Raw genomic sequence first — 22,718 nt, 5'->3', positions numbered from 1 at the left:
ACAGGTATTCACCACGATCGAGGCCTGACATCGCTGCATTATGTTATTTCTACTTTTGTTATTCGTGTTTAACTTTTGAAGAAGAACGAGTATTGTAAACAATGTTCATCTATTATTAATGTATGAATGTTTGTGTTGCTATGTTTCATTTATATACAATTGTTATGATACTGTACAATGACGTCATCCGCCCTCGGAGGTTTCCGCCATTCCGGTTCGGGGGTGTGACATTAAGACCCACTATAATCGAATGTATAGTTTTGGTCGTGGGGGTACTCGACGAGTCCATTGGGTGACTCGGCAAGTTGGGTCGTATTTTTCCCCAATGCCTTCTGGAAGTGGTTTTTGGTTGAGTGGAGGGAACACTCAGCCTGTTAGGGGTTTTGTTGGACTTGAAGATCAAAGGACTCGACGAGTTCAAGGATGAACTCGGCGAGTTCAAGGCAATGTTCCAACCACATGAAGGTAGACTCGACGAATTCGAGGAGAACTCGGCGAGTCATAGACTGAACACATTTATACGATAAATATGGACTCGACGAGTTCAAGGATGAACTCGGCGAGTCAGTTGAAGAAGGTCCTGATGTTTGGTTGAAGGAGAACTCATCGAGCTCTTGCTAGACTCGACGAGTAAGGACGGGGTTGTAGCTTTCCGTGGAAGTGGGGACTCGATGAGTTGGCGGACCAACTCGGCGAGTCGAGTCAACTGGATGTTGACTTTGACCAAAGTTGACTTTGAATAGGGTTTGACTTTGGCTTTGACCTGGACTTGAGTTGACCCTTGTAAGGGAGGGTTGTGAGTATGAATTAGTAATTGAGAATGGTTTGTTGTGTAGGGATTGAGGAGTTGAGACGAGTGGATTTCCGTACCGAGGACTGTGCAGACACTACACGACATCGAGGTGAGTTTCCTTCTAGTAGAAGTAGGTCTACGGCCACAATGTCGGCCCACTAGTAGGAGTTGGTTTATAGATGATTGTCTTTGTGATAATTATCTAGGTTTGTTGCTACCTTATATGTTTTATGCGATTAGCATGTTGTGATATATGTGATAGCGGTAGTAGAGGGTGAAATAGTCCCCAGTTACCGGTTGAAAGATACCGAAGGGGAGGTTAGCTCTCGGTTACCGATTGAAAGATACTGAAGGGGAGGTTAGCTCCCGGTTACCAGTTGAAAGATACCAAAGGGGGAGGTTAGTTCCCGGTTACCGATTGAAAGATACCGAAGGGGAGCCCAACTCCCAGTTATGCCAGACAGATACCGGTTGAAAGATACCAAGAGACAGGCATTATGTGGTATGTGGTATGATGGGGGGAACTCACTAAGCTTTGTGCTTACGGTTTTCAGCTTTGTTTCAGGTACCTCTTCAGTGAAGGGGAAGGAGCCGGCGCGGTAGCTGCACATCACACGCACATCAGATTTCCACATTACGTGATTCATGGGATTGTACTATGATTTTATTACTACTTGATGATATGATTTTGAGACATGACTATTATGGTTTTATGGATTGATATGTTATCGAATATGTGTTGGCAAATGATTTTATAAGTTACTTACTTTAAAACAAAACAACTTGGCTTGAAAATTTGGGATGTTACAAATTGGTATCAGAGCCTTGGTTTGAGGGATTCGTACACACCTTTAGGGGTGTTTGGACTCAAAATTGAGGGTTTGAAAGATTTTTACAAGAAAATCATTTTTCTAAAATCTAAAATGAAAAGGTTTTAAGAAAGAACAAGGTGTATGATGTGTGCGACCGGCCGACCTCAAGTAAGTTTTCCCCAAGATACACATACATGTTATGTTATGATGCGATATGATTATAAGAACTGCATGCTAGACTAGGGCTAAGGATCTAGGAAGGATGCCTTGTATGCCTATTATATGATTATGAGAACTGCATGCTAGATTAGGGCTAAGGATTTAGGAAGATGCCTTATGTGCCTGTTATATGCGCCTATTGAGTTATATGCTAGAACTGATTAGTCAGTAATATGATGGCCTGAATAGGACATGCTTGGTATGGTTACTCAATGCTCGAATGCTGCTTGCTTTGTGCTTTTAGGAGTTCTAGTTATCTTTAACTAACTAGTAAACGAATACGTTAAGTTACATATTGCGAGGATTAAATAATTTCATAAGGTTAGGTCTAACCCTATTTCGTAGCTCTTGTTTGAGTCCAACCGTTGTAGGGTAGGACCTCTCATTCGAAGAATTATCTGGTCTTAGTGATATGTAATGGTATTTGCAAACTAGTTAGGTAAAGGTGGCAGGAATTCCTTATGCAGCTAATGGCGGAGAGTAGGCCAGGGAGATTGCCCTGGGCAAGCCTAGGATGGGAATTAGTGTTGAGAGCAGCAGTAGTAGAAGGGACTTGGTGAAGTCAAGGTAATCCTTGAGGAAAGTACGGATAGATGTGGAAGGTAGTATGGGCCCGTACTACTGGAAGCAGAGGATCCGTACTCGAGTCAAAGAGGGTCGAGAAAGAACCAGGGAACTTGTAGTATGTGAGACCTCCTGAGGTTATGTATGACCCTAATAGTTATTCGTTTTGTTTTAGAATGGTGATGATTACGCATCACGGAGGAGGATCAGGTTCAAGATTCGGTTCAGGATCAGGTTCGGGATCGGGTGCCGAGCCAGTTGATGAGGGACTACGTGAGTTCATTGCTTCTAAGATCACCAGAGGCATCCTTGATTTGACCCCGGTGATTTTCGGGTCGATCAAGGAAGGGATCGTTGAGCTGATGGAGGATCGCCTCAGGGCGTTTAAGAGTGACTGGGCGGCTAGCCAGTCAGGGTCGCGCACACTGTCCTTTAAGGACTTCAGGGGGAGTAGTGCACCAGATTTCCATGGGGCGAAGGACCCCATCGCAGCCAGGAGATGAATTGTAGACATCGAGTATGCACAGTTGACGAGCTTCTACCTTGAGGGGTCGAAGGTTCTATATGATGCAGGTTTTTTGAGGGACAGGGCTAGGGATTGGTGGGAGTCAGTTGGTGATTCCTTGGGAGCCTCAGCCATTGAGGCTATGACCTGGTCGGACTTTGTGACCAGGTTCAGGTCTGACTTTGCACCGGATATGGAGCTTCAGCAGCTGGCCAGAGTTTCTTGATATAAGGCAGACTACTGAGTCAGTGGCGGAGATTACCGCCAAATTCTGGGAGAGGGCATTGTTGGTGCCCCAGTATGCGGGAGACGAGGAGATGCGGAAAACCCGCTATCATGATATGTTAAAGGCAGATATCCGAGAGCATGTCAGCTACTCGGCATGCCCGACCATGGATTCCATGATTGCCAGGGCGAGGGAAAGGGAGATAGACTTGGAGCACATCAGGAAGAGGAAGGCGGAGGAGGGACAGGTTACTGGGGCTTCGGAGAAGAAGCCCAAGGGATTCGACTCTAGGTCGAAGGGCCAGCAGGGCCGGGCCGTTGTGGGAAATGCGGCAAGTCACATGAGGGTGTTTGCCGCACTGGGCTGGGATCAGGCCGCTATAAGTGCGGCAAGACTGGGCACTTTGGTAGGGATTGTACTGCCCCTGTCCCCACCTTTCAGACATCGGACTTGATTTTCTTTCATTGCAATCAGAAAGGCCATAAAAAGGCCAGCTGCCCGAGATTGATATCAGCAGCAGCGCCAGTGGCGGCGCCAGCTCCAGCGACCATGCGGCTCCCTGATGGCCGGCAGGGCAAGACCGAGGCTCCAGTGGTGAGGAGCCGAGCCTTCCAGTTGACTACCGAGGAGGCACGCGCTGCACCCGATGTGGTGACGGGTATGATTTTTTCTCCCTATATTTTGTTATTTGTTGCTTATGATATTTATGTGCTACGATATGTGTTTTGTTTAGAATCGTTCCATGTGAACGACTTTCCAGTTCAGGTGTTGTTCGATTCGGGTGCTACTCGATCATTTGTCTCTCTTGCACTTAGCAAGAGGTTCCCTGAGTCTTCAGGCATGTTGGATTGCCCGCTAGAGGTCGAGATTGCTGACGACCGATCAGTTCGAGCATCAGAGGTTTATAGAAATTGTGTTTTGAGATTGTTCGAGGAGCGTTAGTTGGTGCGTGTGATTGACTGTGCACAGCAGTTGGTGCGTGTCAGGACCCCAAGCGGGGGAGAGCTGGTGATTCAGGGCGAGAGACCACAGCACGGACCAGCTTTATGTTCAGCAGCGAGGGATAGGCGTGTGACAACCCGAAATTTCTATCTTGTACAGTCATTCAATTCAATCATAGTCATACTCGTTTATGCTATCTTTTAGCATTGTTTAGGGTCTGTTTGAGTGTTCTAAGCCTAGTACATTCAAGGTTTGGGTTTAGGCATGAGTTAACTTAAGTTCTTCGTATTGCATTCGAGCCAAACACTCCTTCAAGAGCAGTGTACGGCCGCACACATGAGTGTACGGTCCTACACTCAATATGGCCGTGAACTCATGCCCATCTATAAGTCCTTCCTTCTTTTTCCCTCACTTTTCACAATTCCAAGTCAAGAAATCTGATTCTCTCTCAACTATCATCAAGCATTTCATCTTGATCTTCAAAAGTGTGAGTATCTCTTCTATCTTCTAGTTAAGCTTGAGAAACACTTGATTTCTAGCCTTGAATCTTCATCTAATGCAAGAACACCAAAGGTGTACGGTCGTACACCCCTCTTATGGCCGTAAACCCTTGTTTGATGCATGTTTTGGCCTCAAACTCATCTTATGTCCCAACATAGGATCTTGAACACTTAATGGATGCTAGATAAGGCCGTAAAACACCACTTTTGCATGTTTCTTCCATGAGTGTGCGGCTGTACACTCCATGACCGTACACTCAATGGCCGTACACCACATTAGCCGTACACATCTTGGCCGTACACACCCTTGTGTGGCCGTAAACCCCTTTAGTACAATCACATGTGATTATAACACTTCAATTCAAGTGTTTCCTAGTCCCTAAAGTGGTTTCCTATCATAATTAGTTGTTATATACACTAATTATATCCATATATGTGTCATTATATGCTTAATAGGATCCGTTTCTGCTCGAGGCTTCACTTAACACTTAACATCCTATATCGACCTTTCACTCGAATCACTCACTACAGGTGAGTTCATACCCCCGTATTTTCATAGTTTTTACTGTTTTAAGGGGGGGGGGGGGAATACAAGTCTAACACAAATATTTTATGTTATAAACAAATGGTTTCAAATATCTTATCAAAATCGATTTCAGCTATAATCAAATCAAATAGTTTTCAATGATTCTATCAAAATGACATCAAGTCACCAAAATGTATTTCAAATTATTAAACTTCTTTTAAATGTTTTTATAAACTTATATTTCTTCCAGAAATCATACTTGTATATATATATATATATATATATATATATATATATATGTATATATATTTATATAAATAAGATTTAAAAGGCTTAGGACTGATAACCCACTTTGGTTCCTTTTCCTTGTTTGGATGTGGGATTATAAGTATCAGTTATTTGTCCGAGTGTCATTTAAATTTTACTTATATATATTTGTATATGTATACAAGTATAAAAGTTAATTCATTAAGTTCAATTACCCTTTGTAACATGTTGAGCAAGGGGTTGCATTCATGAATACTCGGTATCAATTCAGAAAGTACATATAAATTATAATAGGTATAATTTATGAATCACAGAAACATTAATTCATAATTCAAGTATACTAGAGTACATTGTTTTACAAGAACAAAGGCTTGATTCAAAACTAATCAAGGATATACATCTTTCAGATACATGTTAAGAATACTAATTCAAGAACATACTATCAATCATTTATTTCAAAATGATTGGGTTTTCATAACTATTATACATGTAACGTTTATATTCTTTTTATGAGTCATCTGATACAGGTTGTTTAGTTCATTTAAACAATATAGTTAAAGTCCTGACATTATAACCAGAATCTCCAGCCGGGGATCAAAACAATGTGTGTATAGATCTATATTGGGATTGACAACCCCGCACTCAGACTGCTAGCTACAGTCATGCATACACGCCTATGAGTGACAGTTGTTATCAACAGCTTTCAACGCCTTCAATGCGTTGGGTCAGGCCATCTAGTCTCAGTATGGTTATAATAACTCATATAAAAGATATTAATAATATGTTAGTGTATAATTAACTAAACTTAAGTACATTTTCAAAGTACTAGTTTACAAGATACAATTTACAGTATTACATTACAGTTTACAATAACAGTTGATGAAACCAGGCACACTCTCAGATACAAGTTTACAAAAGGATTACAACTACAGAACATTGGTTTACAAATAGAACAGTTTTATGTAATTAAAACTACTTTTCATATACAGCAGAAAATATAGGATTTTCTGGAACAGTTTACATATTCAAGAAACAAAAAACATTCTTTCAAACATAAATACTTATGCACTCACTCAACTTTATGTTGATACTCTCTTTTCAAATTACTTGTATTCTCAGGGAACCAGTAGACAGGTACTCCCTGAGCTTTTGAGAAGATGGAGCTATTTGTGTCTTGTCTTCTTCTTTTGTATAACTATTTGGTTTCAGTATACAATGATGAAACACATGTAAATACTTATACTTTTTAAATACAGTGGTTGTTTGTACTCTGATTACTATAATGCATGTGTTGTGATACTACAAATGAAGTCCTCCACCCCCGGACGTTTTCGCCATCTGGTTTGGGGTTGTGACAAGGCGCTACCTCCAACAGGGTTGCGCCGGGTATGTCGCCTATGTTATGGATACCCGGGAGGCGGGTAAGGCGTCGGTGAGCGATGTACCGCTGGTGCGAGAGTACGCGGATGTATTCCCGGAGGAGCTGCCTGGGATACCTCCGAAGCGACAGGTGGAGTTCAGGATCGACCTAGTCCCTGGTGCGGCTCCGATAGCCAAGGCACCATATCGGTTGGCTCCTCCCGAGATGCAGGAGTTGTCTACACAGCTGCAGGAGCTGCTAGACAAGGGATTTATCAGGCCGAGTAGTTCGCCTTGGGGAGCCCTAGTCTTGTTTGTCAAGAAGAAGGACGGGTCGCATTGAATGTGCATAGATTACCGGGAGCTGAACAAGGTAACAGTGAGGAACCGTTACCCGCTCCCGAGGATAGATGACTTATTCGACTAACTTCAGGGAGCATCTTGGTTCTACAAGATTGACTTACGATCAGGCTACCATCAGATGAGGGTCAGAGATGAGGATGTATAGAAGACTGCATTCCGGACTCGCCAATGCTCCTGCCGTGTTCATGGATCTCATGAACCGCGTATGCAGACCGATGCTGGATCGGTCTGTGATAGTTTTCATTGATGATATCTTGGTTTACTCCAAGACGCAGGAGCAGCATGAGGAGCATCTGCGAGAGATTTTGGATACCCTGAGGAGAGAGAGCTTGTACGCCAAGTTCTCCAAGTGTGAGTTCTGGTTGCACGAGGTGCAGTTTCTTGGGCACCTTGTCAACCAAGACGGTATTCTGGTCGACCCGGCTAAAGTGGAGGTCATGATGAGATGGGAGGTTCCGAAGTCTCCATCTGAGATTCGGAGTTTCCTTGGATTGGCGGGCTATTACCGGAGATTCATTTAGGATTTCTCCAAGATAGTCGTACCCCTAACCCGGCTGACGAAGAAAGCCGTTGTTTTTCGCCGAGGGCCTGAGCAGCAGGCAGCGTTTGAGACATTGAGACAGAGACTATGCGAGGCGCCGATCCTCGCCCTACCTGAGGGCGTGGAGGATTTTATGGTATATTGCGATGCGTCCATCGCAGGGTTGGGCGCGGTATTGATGCAGAGAGGACATGTTATCGCTTACGCTTCGAGGCAGCTGAAGCCTCACGAGGCGAACTAACCGACGCACGATTTGGAGTTGGGGGCGGTCGTCTTCGCCCTCAAGATTTGGCGACATTACCTCTACGGAGTCCGTTGTACCATTTTCACGGATCACAAGAGTCTGAGGTACCTCATGGATCAGCCAAATCTGAACATGAGGCAGCTTCGGTGGCTAGATGTGGTGAAGGATTACGATTGTGAGATCCTCTACCACCCGGGGAAGGCCAATGTGGTGGCCGATGCTCTTAGCCGCAAGGCTGCCCCGATCAGAGACGTTTGCTTACGGATGACAATGGTGACTCCGCTTCTGGAGCAGATCCGAGAGGCCCAACATGAGGCTATGAAGGAGGAACATCGAAAGAGCGAGCGTATTGTAGGACAGGTTTCCTCCTTCGACTACGATAGTCCTGGGTTGTTGACTCTACATCGTAGGGTGTGGGTTCCTTATCATGGGGGTGTACGCCAGGTTATGATGGAGGAGGCACACAAATCCTGATTCTCGATTCATCCCGGGGCGACGAAGATGTACAGAGATCTTCGACCCGATTACTGGTGGCCCTGCATGAAGCGAGACGTCGCCTGGTACGTAGAGCGATGCTTGACCTGCAGGAAGGTCAAGGCCGAGCACCAGAGGCCACACCGCAAGATGCAGCTGATAGACATTCCCATGTGGAAATGGGAAGATATTACCATGGATTTCATCACCAAACTTCCCAGGACCGCGCGAGAAGTGGATTCCATATGGGTCATCGTGGATCGGTTGACCAAGAGTGCACATTTTATACCGATCCAGGAGAGCATTTCGGCCGAGAAGCTAGCTGATATCTACATCCGGGAGGTTGTAGCTCGACACGAAGTGCCAGTCTTCGTGATTTCCGACAGAGATGTACGGTTCACTTCCAAATTCTGGAAGAAATTCCACGACGAGTTGGGTACTCGTCTGCACTTTAGAACCGCTTTTCACCCGCAGACGGATGGTCAGAGTGAGCGGACCATCCAAACTCTGGAGGATATGTTGCGAGCGTGTGTTTTAGACTTTGGAGGTAGTTGGGATACTTACCTTCCTTTGGCTGAGTTTTCCTATAATAACAACTATCATGCGAGTATCGACCGTCCTCCCTTCGAGATGTTGTACGCGAAGAAGTGCAGGACCCTGATATGTTGGGGTGAGGTTGGCCAGAGGGTCATGGGGAGTACCGAAGTGGTACTCAAGACTACAGAGAGGATCCAGCAGGTTCGGAGTAGGCTTCAGACTGCTCAGAGTCGGCATAAAAGTTATGCCGACAAGCGTCGATCGGACCTGGAGTTCCAGGTCGGGGATATGGTGCTCCTAAAGGTGTCGCCTTGGAAAGGCGTCATTCGCTTCAGGAAGCGAGGCAAGTTGGGCCCCATGTACATTGGACCTTTCAGGGTTGTCGCCCGGGTGGGCAAGGTGGCGTATAGGCTGGACCTGCCAGCCGAACTCATTCAGATTCATAGCACTTTTCACGTCCCCCAGTTACAGAAGTGTCTGATGGACGATTCGGCAGTGGTGCCTTTGGAGGATATTCATGTGGATGACATCCTGAACTACATTGAGCGGCCTGTGGCGATTCTCGACAGGAAGTCGAAGGATCTAAGGAACAAGAGGGTGGAGCTGGTGGAGGTGCAATGGCAGCACCGCAAGGGCTCGGAATGGACTTGGGAGCCAGAGGACGAGATGAGGGAGCACTACCCCGAGCTTTTTCAAGATTCAGCAACTGATTTCGAGGACGAAGTCTAAAATAAGTATGGGAGATTTGTAACACATGGTTCCTGGTACGTATTTAAATTCAAGTAACTTCATGTTTTGCTCTGGGACTCGGCGAGTTGGAGGCCCAACTCGTCGAGTAGACTCGACTTTTGATCGGGGGGTTAAGTGACCTACTCGACGAGTCGGGAGACCGACTCGGCGAGTAGGACTGTCTGAATGAAAACCTAATATTTGTGTTTGCACCCTATTTAAACAACTTATAACGCCCCAAACCAGCCTCCATTGTCCCTCCCAACCCAGAGAAAAGCCTAACTCGAACCCTAAGCCTCTATTGTGTGTTCTTGAGCTTGTTGGTGCCTTTTGTGTGTTTTGAAGTTGGAAAGGAGGAAAGAAGCTTGGGAGTTCAAGTAGAAGCAAGAAGATCTAGAGGTTTTGCTCCTTTCTCAGTCCATTCAAGGTAAAAAGCTGGAACCTTGACCATCTATCTCTTAGATTTTGATTTGGGGCTATTTTCTACCCTTCTTATGAGTTTAGTGAAGCTATAATCGGATTTTGTGTGTGTGCTTAGAGTGGCACTTCAGATCTGGAACCATTAGGGGTCCTTATGGCATAAAGGTGGCAACTTTGTTGCCATAAGCACCCCATGCATCTTGTAGACTTCTTTTTATGGTATTTTGAGTAAAAAAAACCCCATGCATGAACACCAAGATTGGAACTTTATGTATGAAATGGACCTTAGGAGGTCAGATCTATGGTTTTGATGCATTAAGACCCACTATAATCGAATGTATAGTTTTGGTCGTGGGGATACTCGACGAGTCCCTTGGGTGACTTGGCGAGTCGGGTCGCATTTTTCCCCAATGCCTTCTGGAAGTGGTTTTTGGTTGAGTGGAAGGAACACTCAGCCTTTAGGGGTTTTGTTGGACTTGAAGATCAAAGGACTCGACGAGTTCAAGGATGAACTCGGCAAGTTCAAGGATGAACTCGGCAAGTTCAAGGCAATGTTCCAACCACATGAAGGTGGACTCAACTTGTTCGAGGAGAACTCGACGAGTCATAGACTGAACACATTCATGCGGATGAAGATGGACTCGACGAGTTCAAGGATGAACTCGGCGAGTCAGTTGAAGAAGGTCCCGATGTTTGGTTGAAGGAGAACTCTTCGAGCTCTTGCTAGACTCGACGAGTAGGGACGAGGTTGTAGCTTTCCATGGACGTGGGGACTCGACGAGTTGGCGGACCAACTCGGCGAGTCGAGTCAACTGGATGTTGACTTTGACCAAAGTTGACTTTGACTAGGGTTTGACTTTGGCTTTGACCTGGACTTGAGTTGACCCTTGTAAGGGAGGGTTGTGAGTATGAATTAGTAATTGAGAAAGGTTTGTTGTGTAGGGATTGAGGAGTTGAGACGAGTGGATTTTCGTACCGAGGATTGTGCAAACACTACACGACATCGAGGTGAGTTGCCTTCCAATAGAAGTGGATCTACGGCCACAATGTCGGCCCAATAGTAGGAGTTGGTTGATAGATGATTGTCTTTGTGATAATTATCTAGGTTCGCTGCTACCTTATATGTTTTATGCGATTAACATGTTGTGATATATGTGATAGCGGTAGCAAGGGGTAAAATAGTCCCTAGTTACCGGTTGAAAGATACCGAAGAGGAGGTTAGCTCTCGGTTACCGGTTGAAAGATACCGAAGGGGAGGTTAGCTCCCGGTTACCGGTTGAAAGATACCGAAGGGGGAGGTTAGTTCCCGGTTACCGGTTGAAAGATACCAAAGGGGAGCCCAACTACCATTTATGCGAGACAGATACCGGTTGAAAGATATCGAGGGACAGGCATTATGTGGTATGTGGTATGATGGGGGAACTCACTAAGCTTTTTGCTTACGGTTTTCAGTTTTGTTTCAGGTACCTCTTCAGTGAAGGGGAAGGAGCCGACGCGGTAGTTGCACATCATACGCACATCAGATTTCCGCATTACGTGATTCATGGGATTGTACTCTGATTTTATTATTACTTGATGATATGATTTTGAGACATGACTATTATGGTTTTATGGATTGATATGTTATCGACTATGTGTTGGCAAATGATTTTATAAGTTACTTACTTTAAAACAAAAAATTTTGTCTTGAAAATTTGGGATGTTACATCGGGAAGGCATTCCATTTTTACTTTTATTTATTTATTTTTTCATCCAATCCAAACACATAATCCAATCCAATTAACACAAAACTAATTAAACTGAATTTTACTTAATCCAATCCAAACACACACACACATACAAACACACACACACACACACACATAGAGAGAGAGAGAGAGAGAGAGAGATAGAGAGAGTAGAAATTTCGTTTATCAAAAACCCACTAATAAGCCATTGATACATATATTGAATACATAAACTATAATCAGATGTAAGAAATTAATCAGTAAATCAAAAAAAAATTGTTAACCTTATGAAGCTGGTATTCGAACGTGATGCTGAAAGTCCAAATTTCATGAAATTGTGATAACAACTGAATGAGATTATACTTATACATACATTTGAACAACGATTTTGGAAAGGATATGAAGAAATTAATATTGTGATTAATATCATACTATTTTGAATTCTTTGATTTCAAATTTTATAATTATTAAAGGTATGTGCAAATTACTTGATTTTAAAAAGGAAGAAACCATATTTATGTTTTGACAATTATGTTGACATTTATTTCACTTCAATACATTCCAATTAAAAATTTCAGTCACCATTAATAAGTTTTCAACTTTCCAAACGTAATCAACTTAATTTAGTTGATATTAATTTTATGATTACGTCATCAAAATAATCCAATGGTTGAAATTAATCAAGAAAACACAATGAATGAGCCAGATTCTTGAAGGTGATGTAATCAAGTTTCTTTTTTTAATATACATATAAAGATTTGTAAATATTTCAATATATGTATGTATAAAATATTAGTATGTTAGATATATAATAATAATAATCCATAAATAAATATCAAGATTTGGAGTTAGAAATGCGAAAGGGGGAAAATGCATTGCAATTTGTTGAGGTATAAAGGAGAATGCAAATAATTTGCTTCAAATCAATCGCAACAAGATTTATGGTCTTTCCTTTTACCCTTTTTTCTTCTCATCTTCTACACAACCAACTCCCTAATTCAGACCAAATATCTTCATAATTACGTTTCACCATCCATTAATTTGCAAAACAACCCAAAATTAACTTAAAAACTCCTCAACCATCTTCATAAATCTCTCCGATTTCTTGCATTTTCCGCCTCTTGAACTGGCAATGTTGAATCGAGCACACAGAAAGCAAACGGGGTTGTGATAGCTGAGCAAACGAAAACCCTAAAAGCATCCACAATTATGGAAGGTATGACCACCCCTTTTGACCCCCTTGGTTCAATTCGAGATCACTTCGACTGAATTTTAATTTATTAAATTACCTTGTTGTTGTTCCATTTTCGATTGTATGCATCTGCTTTTTTGTTCACAAATATGATATGGTGTTTTTCTGCTACTTTTCGTTTGCATTCTTACAAACTATATGCAAATTTTAGTCGAACGACTTTATCAATCCGTTGTTCTTTGTGATACACTCCATCGTTTACAAAAGAAGGAACACTTTGATTCCCACGTCTCAGCTTCAAAGTTAATGTAAAGCTTCTACTTTTTTGTACAAAACTGATTATTACACCAAAAAACCCTATAAGAAGTTGGTGTTAAATTATAAAACAAAGTCAAGATCAGCTTTCTTAGAACAATACTAGGTTGATCTTAAAGATCAACGTGCAGCTCTTTTCATTTGACATTGGAGGAAGTGTGTTTGGGCATTTCATATTATTTTGTTCTATTATTGTAAAGAAGTTATAATTTGTAATCTATCTGTAATAGAGGAAATTGCTTGTATTTAATTATCTTGGATTACTTGAGTATTGTCAATATCATGGGGTGAATAATGATCAATTTAGGGGCTAAAGGCACATATATTATGTTTAGGGTTATAAAGCCATTGAACTATTTAAGATCTGAATCAATTGTAGTATTGGGCCAAAAAGAAAATAAATTACAGCTTAATTGCTATGTAGCCTTGTATTGGAACGGAGACCGATGTCAATGCAAAAGACGTAAATGCCCTCCTCATCCTCATCATGGAAAATAAATATACCATGAAAGGTCTGATTTCTTAACATATCCAAAAGCGGATAATTATTTTGGCATGAAGGGACATGAGTTTTATGTAGTTCTCTAAAATGGATTGCTTTCTAGAACTATCTTCAATGATGAGGATGAGGAGGGCATTCACGTCTTTTTCAATATACTATATATTTCTTTCCTGCTTATAATTATCAGTGTAGTTTATGAATCTTTTTGTGGTTTTTATTGTAGAACCTCAAGAAGTTCATACTGATGAGAATAGAGGTCTTCCTGAGAAGAAACAGAAGAGAATTGTCAAGACACCAGCTCAAGTTGCAGCACTAGAGAAGTTCTATAATGGTATGCTCATTTCATTGTAGAATATACATTAGTTTGATTTAGTTAAATGCAATAAATTGGAACATACTTTCATTATGTAATGTAAATATCCAACAAACAAATTTAGGCTTAGTGTAAAGATTGTTGATTCTGTTTACAGAACATAAATATCCAACAGAGGGAATGAAACAAGAACTTGCAGACTCAATAGGATTAACTGAAAAGCAAGTTTCAGGGTGGTTTTGTCACCGAAGATTAAAAGACAAAAAGTCACCAAATGATGAAATCCAGCCACCTGGCAATGGAAAACAAGATCGATCAAGTGGTGTCATACAGGATCGTGGCAGTGGCCTACGACAAGATTCCTGTGGAAGCACCAAACAAGGTGACAACAAACACAACTCCGATCCTAAAGAAGTTGAAAGCAGAAGATTCACAACTCAAAACATTCTTCCATTACAAATTCAACACAACAATATTATCATGGATCATCATCATGATGTTGATGTTGATGTTGATCATGATGGTAATGATGATGATGATGATGATACGTCTTCTGGAAGCAGCTCCCCATTGAAGGATAGCTTCCACCCGCAAAATGTCGTAGGGGCAATATCGTCAAAATACCCAACTCATGATTTTAAAAGTGTGAGGGGGAAGGGTGGCCCATCGGGGTATTTAAAGGTGAAAGGTCAAGTTGAAAATGCTGCAATTACAGCTGTCAAGAGGCAATTGGGCAGACAGTATAGAGAGGATGGCCCACCACTTGGTATTGAATTTGAGGCCCTTCCTCCTGGTGCTTTTGAGAATCCGGTCAAGATTCCGGTCAACCGTAAGTATCACCTTTTTTTTTTCTTTTTTATATTATATCATCTTATAATGCATTTAATATGCGGTTTTCTTTCTCTATACTTAAATAAAATCTTGTTTGTCATTTTTCATAACTTTCTCTATTAAGTCGTTATATCTGTAGTAAGTCAAAAAGAAACACTCATATATAGCTTATAGGATTAAGGGGTTTTTTTTTTTCACCATTAAGTAATGTATAGGTATAGTGGCTGAATGGGTGATGTTGAATAAACTGTCTGAATGAGACTAAATGACCATTTTATCCTTACATTCCTTAAAACAGATTTCACAAGAGCTATTATCATTCTGTTCAGATTAAGTCAAAAAGAAGCAACCATGTATAGCTAAAGGGTTTGTGTTTTAATACATTAAGCCAGTTTTTTTTTTTTTTTTTTTCCTTAGACCCAGTAAGTCATTCTGTTGAGATTAAGTAAAAAAGAAGCAACCATGTATAGCTATACATATTAAGTGCTTAACTCATTAAGCTCATTAAGTCAAAAAGAGCTATTATCGTTATGGGAAAAGCCTTGTTTCCCTCACTTCTTCTATTAAATCGTTATTTGATGCATTAAGTAGAAAAGAAACACACACACATATATATATATATATATATATATATATATATATATAGTTTATGTTACGAATTCTAATAAGTTTTTTCTGTAATAGGTTTGTCCAAATTATGTTTTACGATTTTACCCTTACCTATTACTTGTTGATGTTCTTCCAGAATCCTACTATGTTGGTGACCGCAGTGCAAGTGCACTTCATTCATCGGATGGTTCTAGAACATTTCAACCTCCTAATGCAAGCAAGGTATGCATTCTTTCTTCCAACTTTCTTGGGGGCAATTTAGGAACTTGAATTAATGAACTTAAGAATATCTTTTCTACATATACATTAACAATTACTTATCCTTAAACATGTTTGTTTTGCCTGATGGAATCATGGAATGGACCATTTTTATTAAAAGTAGATAATACATTTTTTTGATATAGTTTTCTTTGGGTTTTAGTGAGCTTTTATTATGTTTTACTTTTTATATTTTGTAAATAAAAGTTCATTGATTTTGATTAATATAATGTGTAGAGTAGAGTTGAAGTTATACACTGTATTTACATATATAAAAAATTTGAATGAAAGATTATGACTTTCATACATGCCTAAGAAACATGATCATGGAATGTAGTCACTCATTCCATTATGGAATGAAAGACTATGACATTCGTAAAACAATTCTATATATTATTTGAATGTAATTATAACAAAACTAAAAAAAAATAAACATAATAAAAGCTCATTAATACCCAAATGAGAATATAGTATAACAATATTTTCTAGTTATTTAAAAAGGAATCATAATTTAGTTAAGAATGGGTTATATTACAACTTTTCATTCCATTCCATTATGGAATGAAAAAAAAAACTAAAATGGAAAGAATCAGATTCCATGAGGAATGGTCCATTCCATTCCATTGGGCAAAGCAAACAACTTTTTATCATTCCATTCTTTCTCCAATTCCATCATTCCAAAACACTAACCTAATGCTTTCCTGTTTTTATAAGCAGATGTATGAAAGATACAATCCAAAGAGCTACAATTCCATGGATTTGGATAATTCACCTTTAGACATAAGGCATGCATCCAAACATCGTGAAAAACACTTTGACAACCAATATATTAATAATAATAATAATAATAATAAGCAAACACCTCATTTTTCCAAAAATAGACATTCTCAATCGATGGAAGTAAATGATGATTCTGCTGAAGAAACTTCAATTCATGACATGCGGGACCACTTTGAGACAAGAATAAAACATGTTCATGGTCATGCTCCAGTTGTAAGGAGACAACAAGATTCTGTAACTGTTTCCAATCGCCATCTAATTGGCTATGGGAAAAACATTAACCACAATATCAGGCCTCCACCAAAAGTCAACTATAGAGATCGTGTTGAATCTTTGACTTCTGATTTGACTGTTAAACGTGGTGAATTTCTTGAATTGGAGGACAGGGGGATGTCTAGGAAGATACCTAAGGTCTTAAAGTCTATAAACCATAACTTTTTTTTTAATTGATAAATGCAAGAAATAGCAACGTACTTTTGTTTATTTTTATTACAAAGTTGCATTTTGAAAAAATTCTATCCAATAGTAGCATTGAAATTTGCTATAGTTGGATAGATTTTTCAAATTACAATGATGTAATAGGTAAAATTGATATTAGGATATGCTATAACGAAAAATCAATGAAAGTACATTGCTATTTCTTGCATTTACCCCTTGTGTGAATTACCATTTTGCCCATTTTCTACAAAGAGGTTATACCCTAATGTATGGGAATAATGTGTAGGATGAAGAATTCGATGGAGAAAGAAGAGGAATAGATGAATACTCCAAATTGGTTTCTGCAAGAATTCATCCGGGAAATGAAATGAAAGTGAGTATATGCAAAATTACTTTAATACATAGGCATTGTTCAAATTTTGAATTCTTTTGTTTTATTTATTAATATTGAAGGTTACTAAGAGAAGTAGGGAAGAGTTTCTACATCAAATGTATCCACGGAAAGACGCGGTGATTGACATGCCTCCAAGAACCATCATGACCAAAAGGTCAGTGCTAAGCACTTTATACGTTTCTGACATGACAAAACAGGTTGTACTGTGTTTGACTTTGACTTTGACTTTGACATGCATTGGATTGAAAGTGGGACACATGTCAATGGGACAAAAATTGAAAATATTTTGTTCCACCCTAAAAGGTAGAACAAGGTGGAATAGAGACTTGCTCTCAGACTCTTGCCTATGCAAAAGACGAGAATGCCCTCGTTCTCATCTAGGGATATTTTCGTTGATGTGGATGAGGGTATTTGTGTCTTTTGTACAGACTCGAGAGTCGAGATCGAGAGATAGTCCATGTGACTATGTCCCACCATTTGGGTTGGGATTGGGACAAAATATTGTAATTTTTGTTGTTTTGTTATTCCTCTCTTTTGATAATTTTTCGTTGGATTTAAGCAAATTGTTAGGCTTTTTTCTTGGTATAATAAGACGAAAATACCCTCAATACAATATAGCACATGAAGTGTGATATCATCCATAAAGCAAATTACCACATACCTTGGCCAAGTTGACTTTAGATTTGACCAAACTTACTGCTCAATATCAAATGTACAAGGAAATGTTTCTTCAGTTGACTTTAATAATTTATACATACAATTACAAACTTGCCTTGGCTCAAAGGTCAAGGGATAAAATCGTCAAAACAGGTTCTTTGCAAAATGTAAGGAAAATGCCATGTAGGAAGAAGTCCTTATGCAACCCTGAAGGTGCTCAGCTTTGGTATGATGGAGAAGGAATGGAATGTATCATTCCATTGGAATGGACGATTCTTGAAGGAATGTAATTCCTTCCATTTTGTTAGTTTTCATTCCATCACGAAATGGAATAAAAAAAATTGTGATATAACCCATTTTTATTTATCCAACTTCTAACGAGTAATAACACAAATTGCTTTTTTTTTTCTTAAAGTTTTCATGATTTTTAATAAATTACAGTTTTTATTTAAACAACTAGAAAGTATATTCTTTATCATAATCTTTCTTAGGTTCTAACAGGCTTTTATCATGTTTTTTTTGTTTTGTAAACAAAAAACTCATCGGTTATAATTGAATAATGCATAAATTATAGTTAAAACTATGTATTGTTTTTACATATAACATTAAAAAATCATGAAAATTCGGTTGATGACCAAACATGACCATAGAATATTAGAATGTAATGATTCATTCCATTACTTCCTTTATTTCATCACCCTTTCCATCCCATTCTTTCGTGATTCCATTCCATCCAATCAAACAGACATTATTGTTTAGTATATTTACAGTTTGGAATTACACGAAAGAAAAGTTGAAAGTTTTTGTTTACTTTTTTTTTTTTTTTTTTATAAATTTTCTGACATGACATCACTTATTTTCAGGCCGCCTGCACAAATGACGTCTAGTTTTAGTGACGATGAAACCGCAGAAAACACTTCTTCAGCCGATTAAGAAAATTGACAACATTTTATGTTGTGAAAGCAAAATCTAGTTGTTTAATAGTGTTCGAATTGTAAGCATGATTCATAACTTAAGGTTTTAAGTTGCAAACAAATTTATTGCATTGCTTAACCTTTTCTTTTAAAGTTGTATATATAAACAGTTTTTGTCAAAAATATATTTGATGGAACAAGTCGATTTGTGCTTATCGTGCTTGATTGTTATGGACATACAAAATATCACAAAACAGAACAAGTTGTACTGTGTTTGTAGACTGAGAGTGCGTTAGACAGATGATGATGAGACAAAATTTGTAATTTTTTTTAAAAAAAGTGGGACATCTACTAGTGTGCAATAGATATAAATGTCCTCCTTGTATCCATGGAAGATGGTCCTAAACACAATTTGGGGGCCTATTAGACACATGCTTTACAACCAAAGACCTAAAAGAAGCAATAATTGTGTGGAAAATTTGGTTAAACTTCCCATCTAAGGCCCATCATTGGGATACCAGAAGACAATCACAAGAAGCAATATACAACTTTTAGGCGCGTAATAAGGACATGACATGTAATATGTTTAGCATATATTGGATTAAGACTGATATTAATTTCACAAAAAAGCTAATTAAAATTTCGATCCAAAAGAGGTGGGATTGAGATTGGTTCTTGATATATCTCTTATGCAAAAATGTAAATGTCGTCATCCTTGTTATTGAATAGTTGTAGAAAACTTGTTCGGGTTAGTTCCTCTAGTTTTTGTCATGTGTAAGGAGTACAATCTTATTGCACGAGGTATGCATGATTGTAGTTGATGAAGAAATGGAATAGGCAATAAGTTAGGCTTTATGGTTGTGGTAATGCTTGGTTTGATTATGGAAAATGATAAAAGGCATTTCATATCATGGGAGCATGAACATGGACATGTTAAAAAGTAGGAAGGACCATTTGATATTTTGATGTGGGCACAATTATGCCTTTTTTTTTTTCCCTTTGAGCCCCTAAAAGGTCCTTAAAAGGTTTATTATCCCCATAGTGTTGTACCCTATCAATGGTTTTCAATATCCAAAACGATTGGCTTAGTGATGAATCATTGTGACATGTTATCTCGTGTAACATCAGGTTTCAAGTTTTTTGTATGTCTCTTGGATTGAAAAGCTTAAAGGTTCTTTAAATCGTCTATTTTTTGGAGCTTTAAGTATGTATTGATATTATTTTGATAGAACATGTTTCTTTGAATATAGTGCTTATAGATATTTTCAAGTTATTGAAACTTACAATTTTCGAGCTATTTGAGCTTCCTAATCGAACTAAAATCTCCCTTGAGTTCATATATAGAGATTCATTGAACGATTGAATTAAGTTTAAGCCTAACATAACACTCTCGAATTAAGGTAAAGCTAGTCCATACTCGTTGGACTATTAGTATAGTCATTTTAAGACTTGCAATTAGCTAAGTTATAATATTAGTAGAAATTAAGACACAATCAAAGTTTGTCATGAAATGAGATATACTATAAGTAAAACATTTTTTTTTCTACTGTTATAGTTTGATACGTATGTTTAAGTTTATTTATCTTAATTATGAATGATATAAAATAATGGAAAATTGAGTAATCTAATCATTTTTTGGTGTATTTTTGAATAACCTATTTAAATTGTTTTTTTTTTTTTTTTTTTTGCAAAATAACATTTTTATCAGGAATAGGCCGTTTCGGAAACAATTTCGGTCTCCATATCTGCTGGGCCGGCCTATAAGTATCCTCCGAAATGCTCATTTTGGAGTAACAGTACGCATTCCGGACTTCCATTTTGAAATTCATTTTTCAGAATATATTCCGAAAAAATCTGGATCCCGATTTCATTATGGATCTCGATTTACAAACGCATTTCAAATTTCTGATTCTGATCTCCGATACACTCTCCGACATTCGACACACTCTGACTTTCTGATTCCGATCTCATGCATTCTGCTACACTCTGAATTATGTGATTCCGATCTCCGATATGCATTCCGAACTCTGACTTAAGATATGGAACATGATCTTGATGACCCAGATGTTTTACGGATAAGTCCTTTACTATTATAGTATTGTTATTTTTGTTTTAAGATTTTTTGTTTATAGAACTTCCTCCGGAATGCGAATAGCACCTCCGAAATGAACTGAACACGTTCCGGAGTAGCATTAGCTGATGACAGTGTATTAGGACCAACCTAACACATTCAAAATGAATTAACCACATTCCGGAGTAGGAATTTATGATGACAGTGCATTAGGATCAACCCAACACTAGTTTAGTTGTTTATATAATGTTATTATACATAGAAAACTAGTGTTCCTAAACAAAAAAATTGCATTCTGGAATGCGAGGAACTGGTCCGGAGCACGAAGAACGTCTCCGGAATGTTAAAAACATGATCTGAAATGGTCGTCACTGTTTGTTCCGGAGTTGAGAGACTATTACACTGTGAACCCAAAGTTTTCTATTATAATAAATTTTCTATTTGCAGCACGACAAGGTTTTTGATGCATCCATTACACTGTATTGTAAACCCAAAGTCGGTACGGATATTCTTACGGTAATCAAAGATAAACCGGAATGCGAGACTATGTTCCAAAATTCTTGTTTTGGAAGGTGGTTAGACATTCCTAAGGTAGATGAAGATCCTTTACTTCTACATTACGTGTTTTAACATGAAGTTATCACGCACTCCCGAAGCGAAGTAGAGGAAATGGTTTTTGAGATTGGGGGTTACGAGCTATTTTTCGGGAAGAAAGAATTTTGTCTTGTCACCGGATTCCACTTTGGTGACTATTTTCCCGCCTTTGGTTCCAACTCCCCCATCTGCTCCCATGCCTATGGTCTCAAGGAACGTGTCATTGAAATAAGACGATGTGATGAATGTGTTTAAACATTTGCTTAATAACTTATCGTAAGAGGATGCGGTTCATGTATTTCTTTTTTTATATATGTTAAAGAATGGTTTCAATGGGTGGTAGGCTAAACAACCAGTTTTAGAGGAGTATTTCTCTTTGATATCCAACATTGATGAATTCAATAGGTACCATGTCGTTAATTTATAAATACAAATTATAATTATCATTACCAATATTTTTTACAAATTTAATTGGGAACTTTTTATGTCACAAATATCCATGTGGGAGGATAATTTGGAATCAATTGTACTCACAGTTATTTATTGTATTCAATAAGGTTGAGAAGCTTATACATCCAGTCGAACCAAAAGCCAAACAACCTCAAAAAATGGCATACACCCTAAACAATTTTTTACACAGTTTTAAGGCAAGGTACATGATTAACAATTTATTATTTTTTTGTTTGATAACATTCTAATACATGATTCTTTCAGATATGGATTCTTGAGAGTTTTCCTGTGAGCAGTTTGTTTGGTACCCGACAACCAAATGTGATCCATCGGGCTGTTGCATGGTCGAAACTGAGGCCTTTACATGTGCTTGAGTGCAATCAGTTTATAACCATCAACGATGTGTGATTACTTATATATTTTATAATTTTCTTTTATATGTATAATTTATGTTTATTTATAATTTTATAATTTTGTTAGCTGGATAATAGACTTATACAGAAGTTGGAGCCTGTAACATTCAGTTCAGGTGAGCAATTCTCAAGTTTAAAAATTCAATGGGTTTTAACCCTACTCACGACGTGAGATATGTATGTCACGTCGTGAGGAGGTTAGTGCAATCGCACATCATCTTTGGGCTCACAATGTGAGC

At 38.9% G+C, this 22,718-nt stretch overlaps 1 protein-coding gene across 2 annotated transcripts; it reads left to right on the top strand.

The window, feature by feature from the left end:
- The first annotated feature begins 12,618 nt into the window (after window positions 1-12,618).
- Window positions 12,619-19,090, top strand: LOC145159329 (Homeodomain-like superfamily protein). 2 transcript variants are annotated; one of them, XM_079078274.1, is made up of 9 exons: window positions 12,619-12,964; window positions 13,981-14,088; window positions 14,228-14,899; window positions 15,647-15,732; window positions 16,486-16,553; window positions 16,650-16,959; window positions 17,273-17,359; window positions 17,440-17,534; window positions 18,901-19,090. In XM_079078274.1, the coding sequence occupies exons 1-9, from the start codon at window positions 12,958-12,960 to the stop codon at window positions 18,968-18,970; spliced, it is 1,503 nt and encodes a 500-aa protein (XP_078934400.1). In that variant the 5' UTR covers window positions 12,619-12,957; the 3' UTR covers window positions 18,971-19,090. The 2 variants fall into 2 exon arrangements, with proteins under 2 accessions (XP_078934400.1, XP_078934399.1); XM_079078273.1 differs by having other exon boundaries at window positions 16,486-16,959.
- Window positions 19,091-22,718: the final 3,628 nt, after the last annotated feature.

This window comes from Lactuca virosa, chromosome 2 (assembly GCF_052849685.1).
Source record: "Lactuca virosa cultivar CGN04683 chromosome 2, Lactuca_virosa_CGN04683_v6, whole genome shotgun sequence".
Taxonomy (NCBI): domain Eukaryota; kingdom Viridiplantae; phylum Streptophyta; class Magnoliopsida; order Asterales; family Asteraceae; genus Lactuca; species Lactuca virosa.
This window is presented reverse-complemented; position numbering and strand designations above follow the sequence as displayed.

Coding starts and splice junctions, on each gene's coding strand:
- LOC145159329 (XM_079078273.1), top strand. Junction 17,360..17,439: donor ATCCGGGAAATGAAATGAAA/GTGAGTATATGC, acceptor TTAATATTGAAG/GTTACTAAGAGAAGTAGGGA. Junction 17,535..18,900: donor AGAACCATCATGACCAAAAG/GTCAGTGCTAAG, acceptor ACTTATTTTCAG/GCCGCCTGCACAAATGACGT.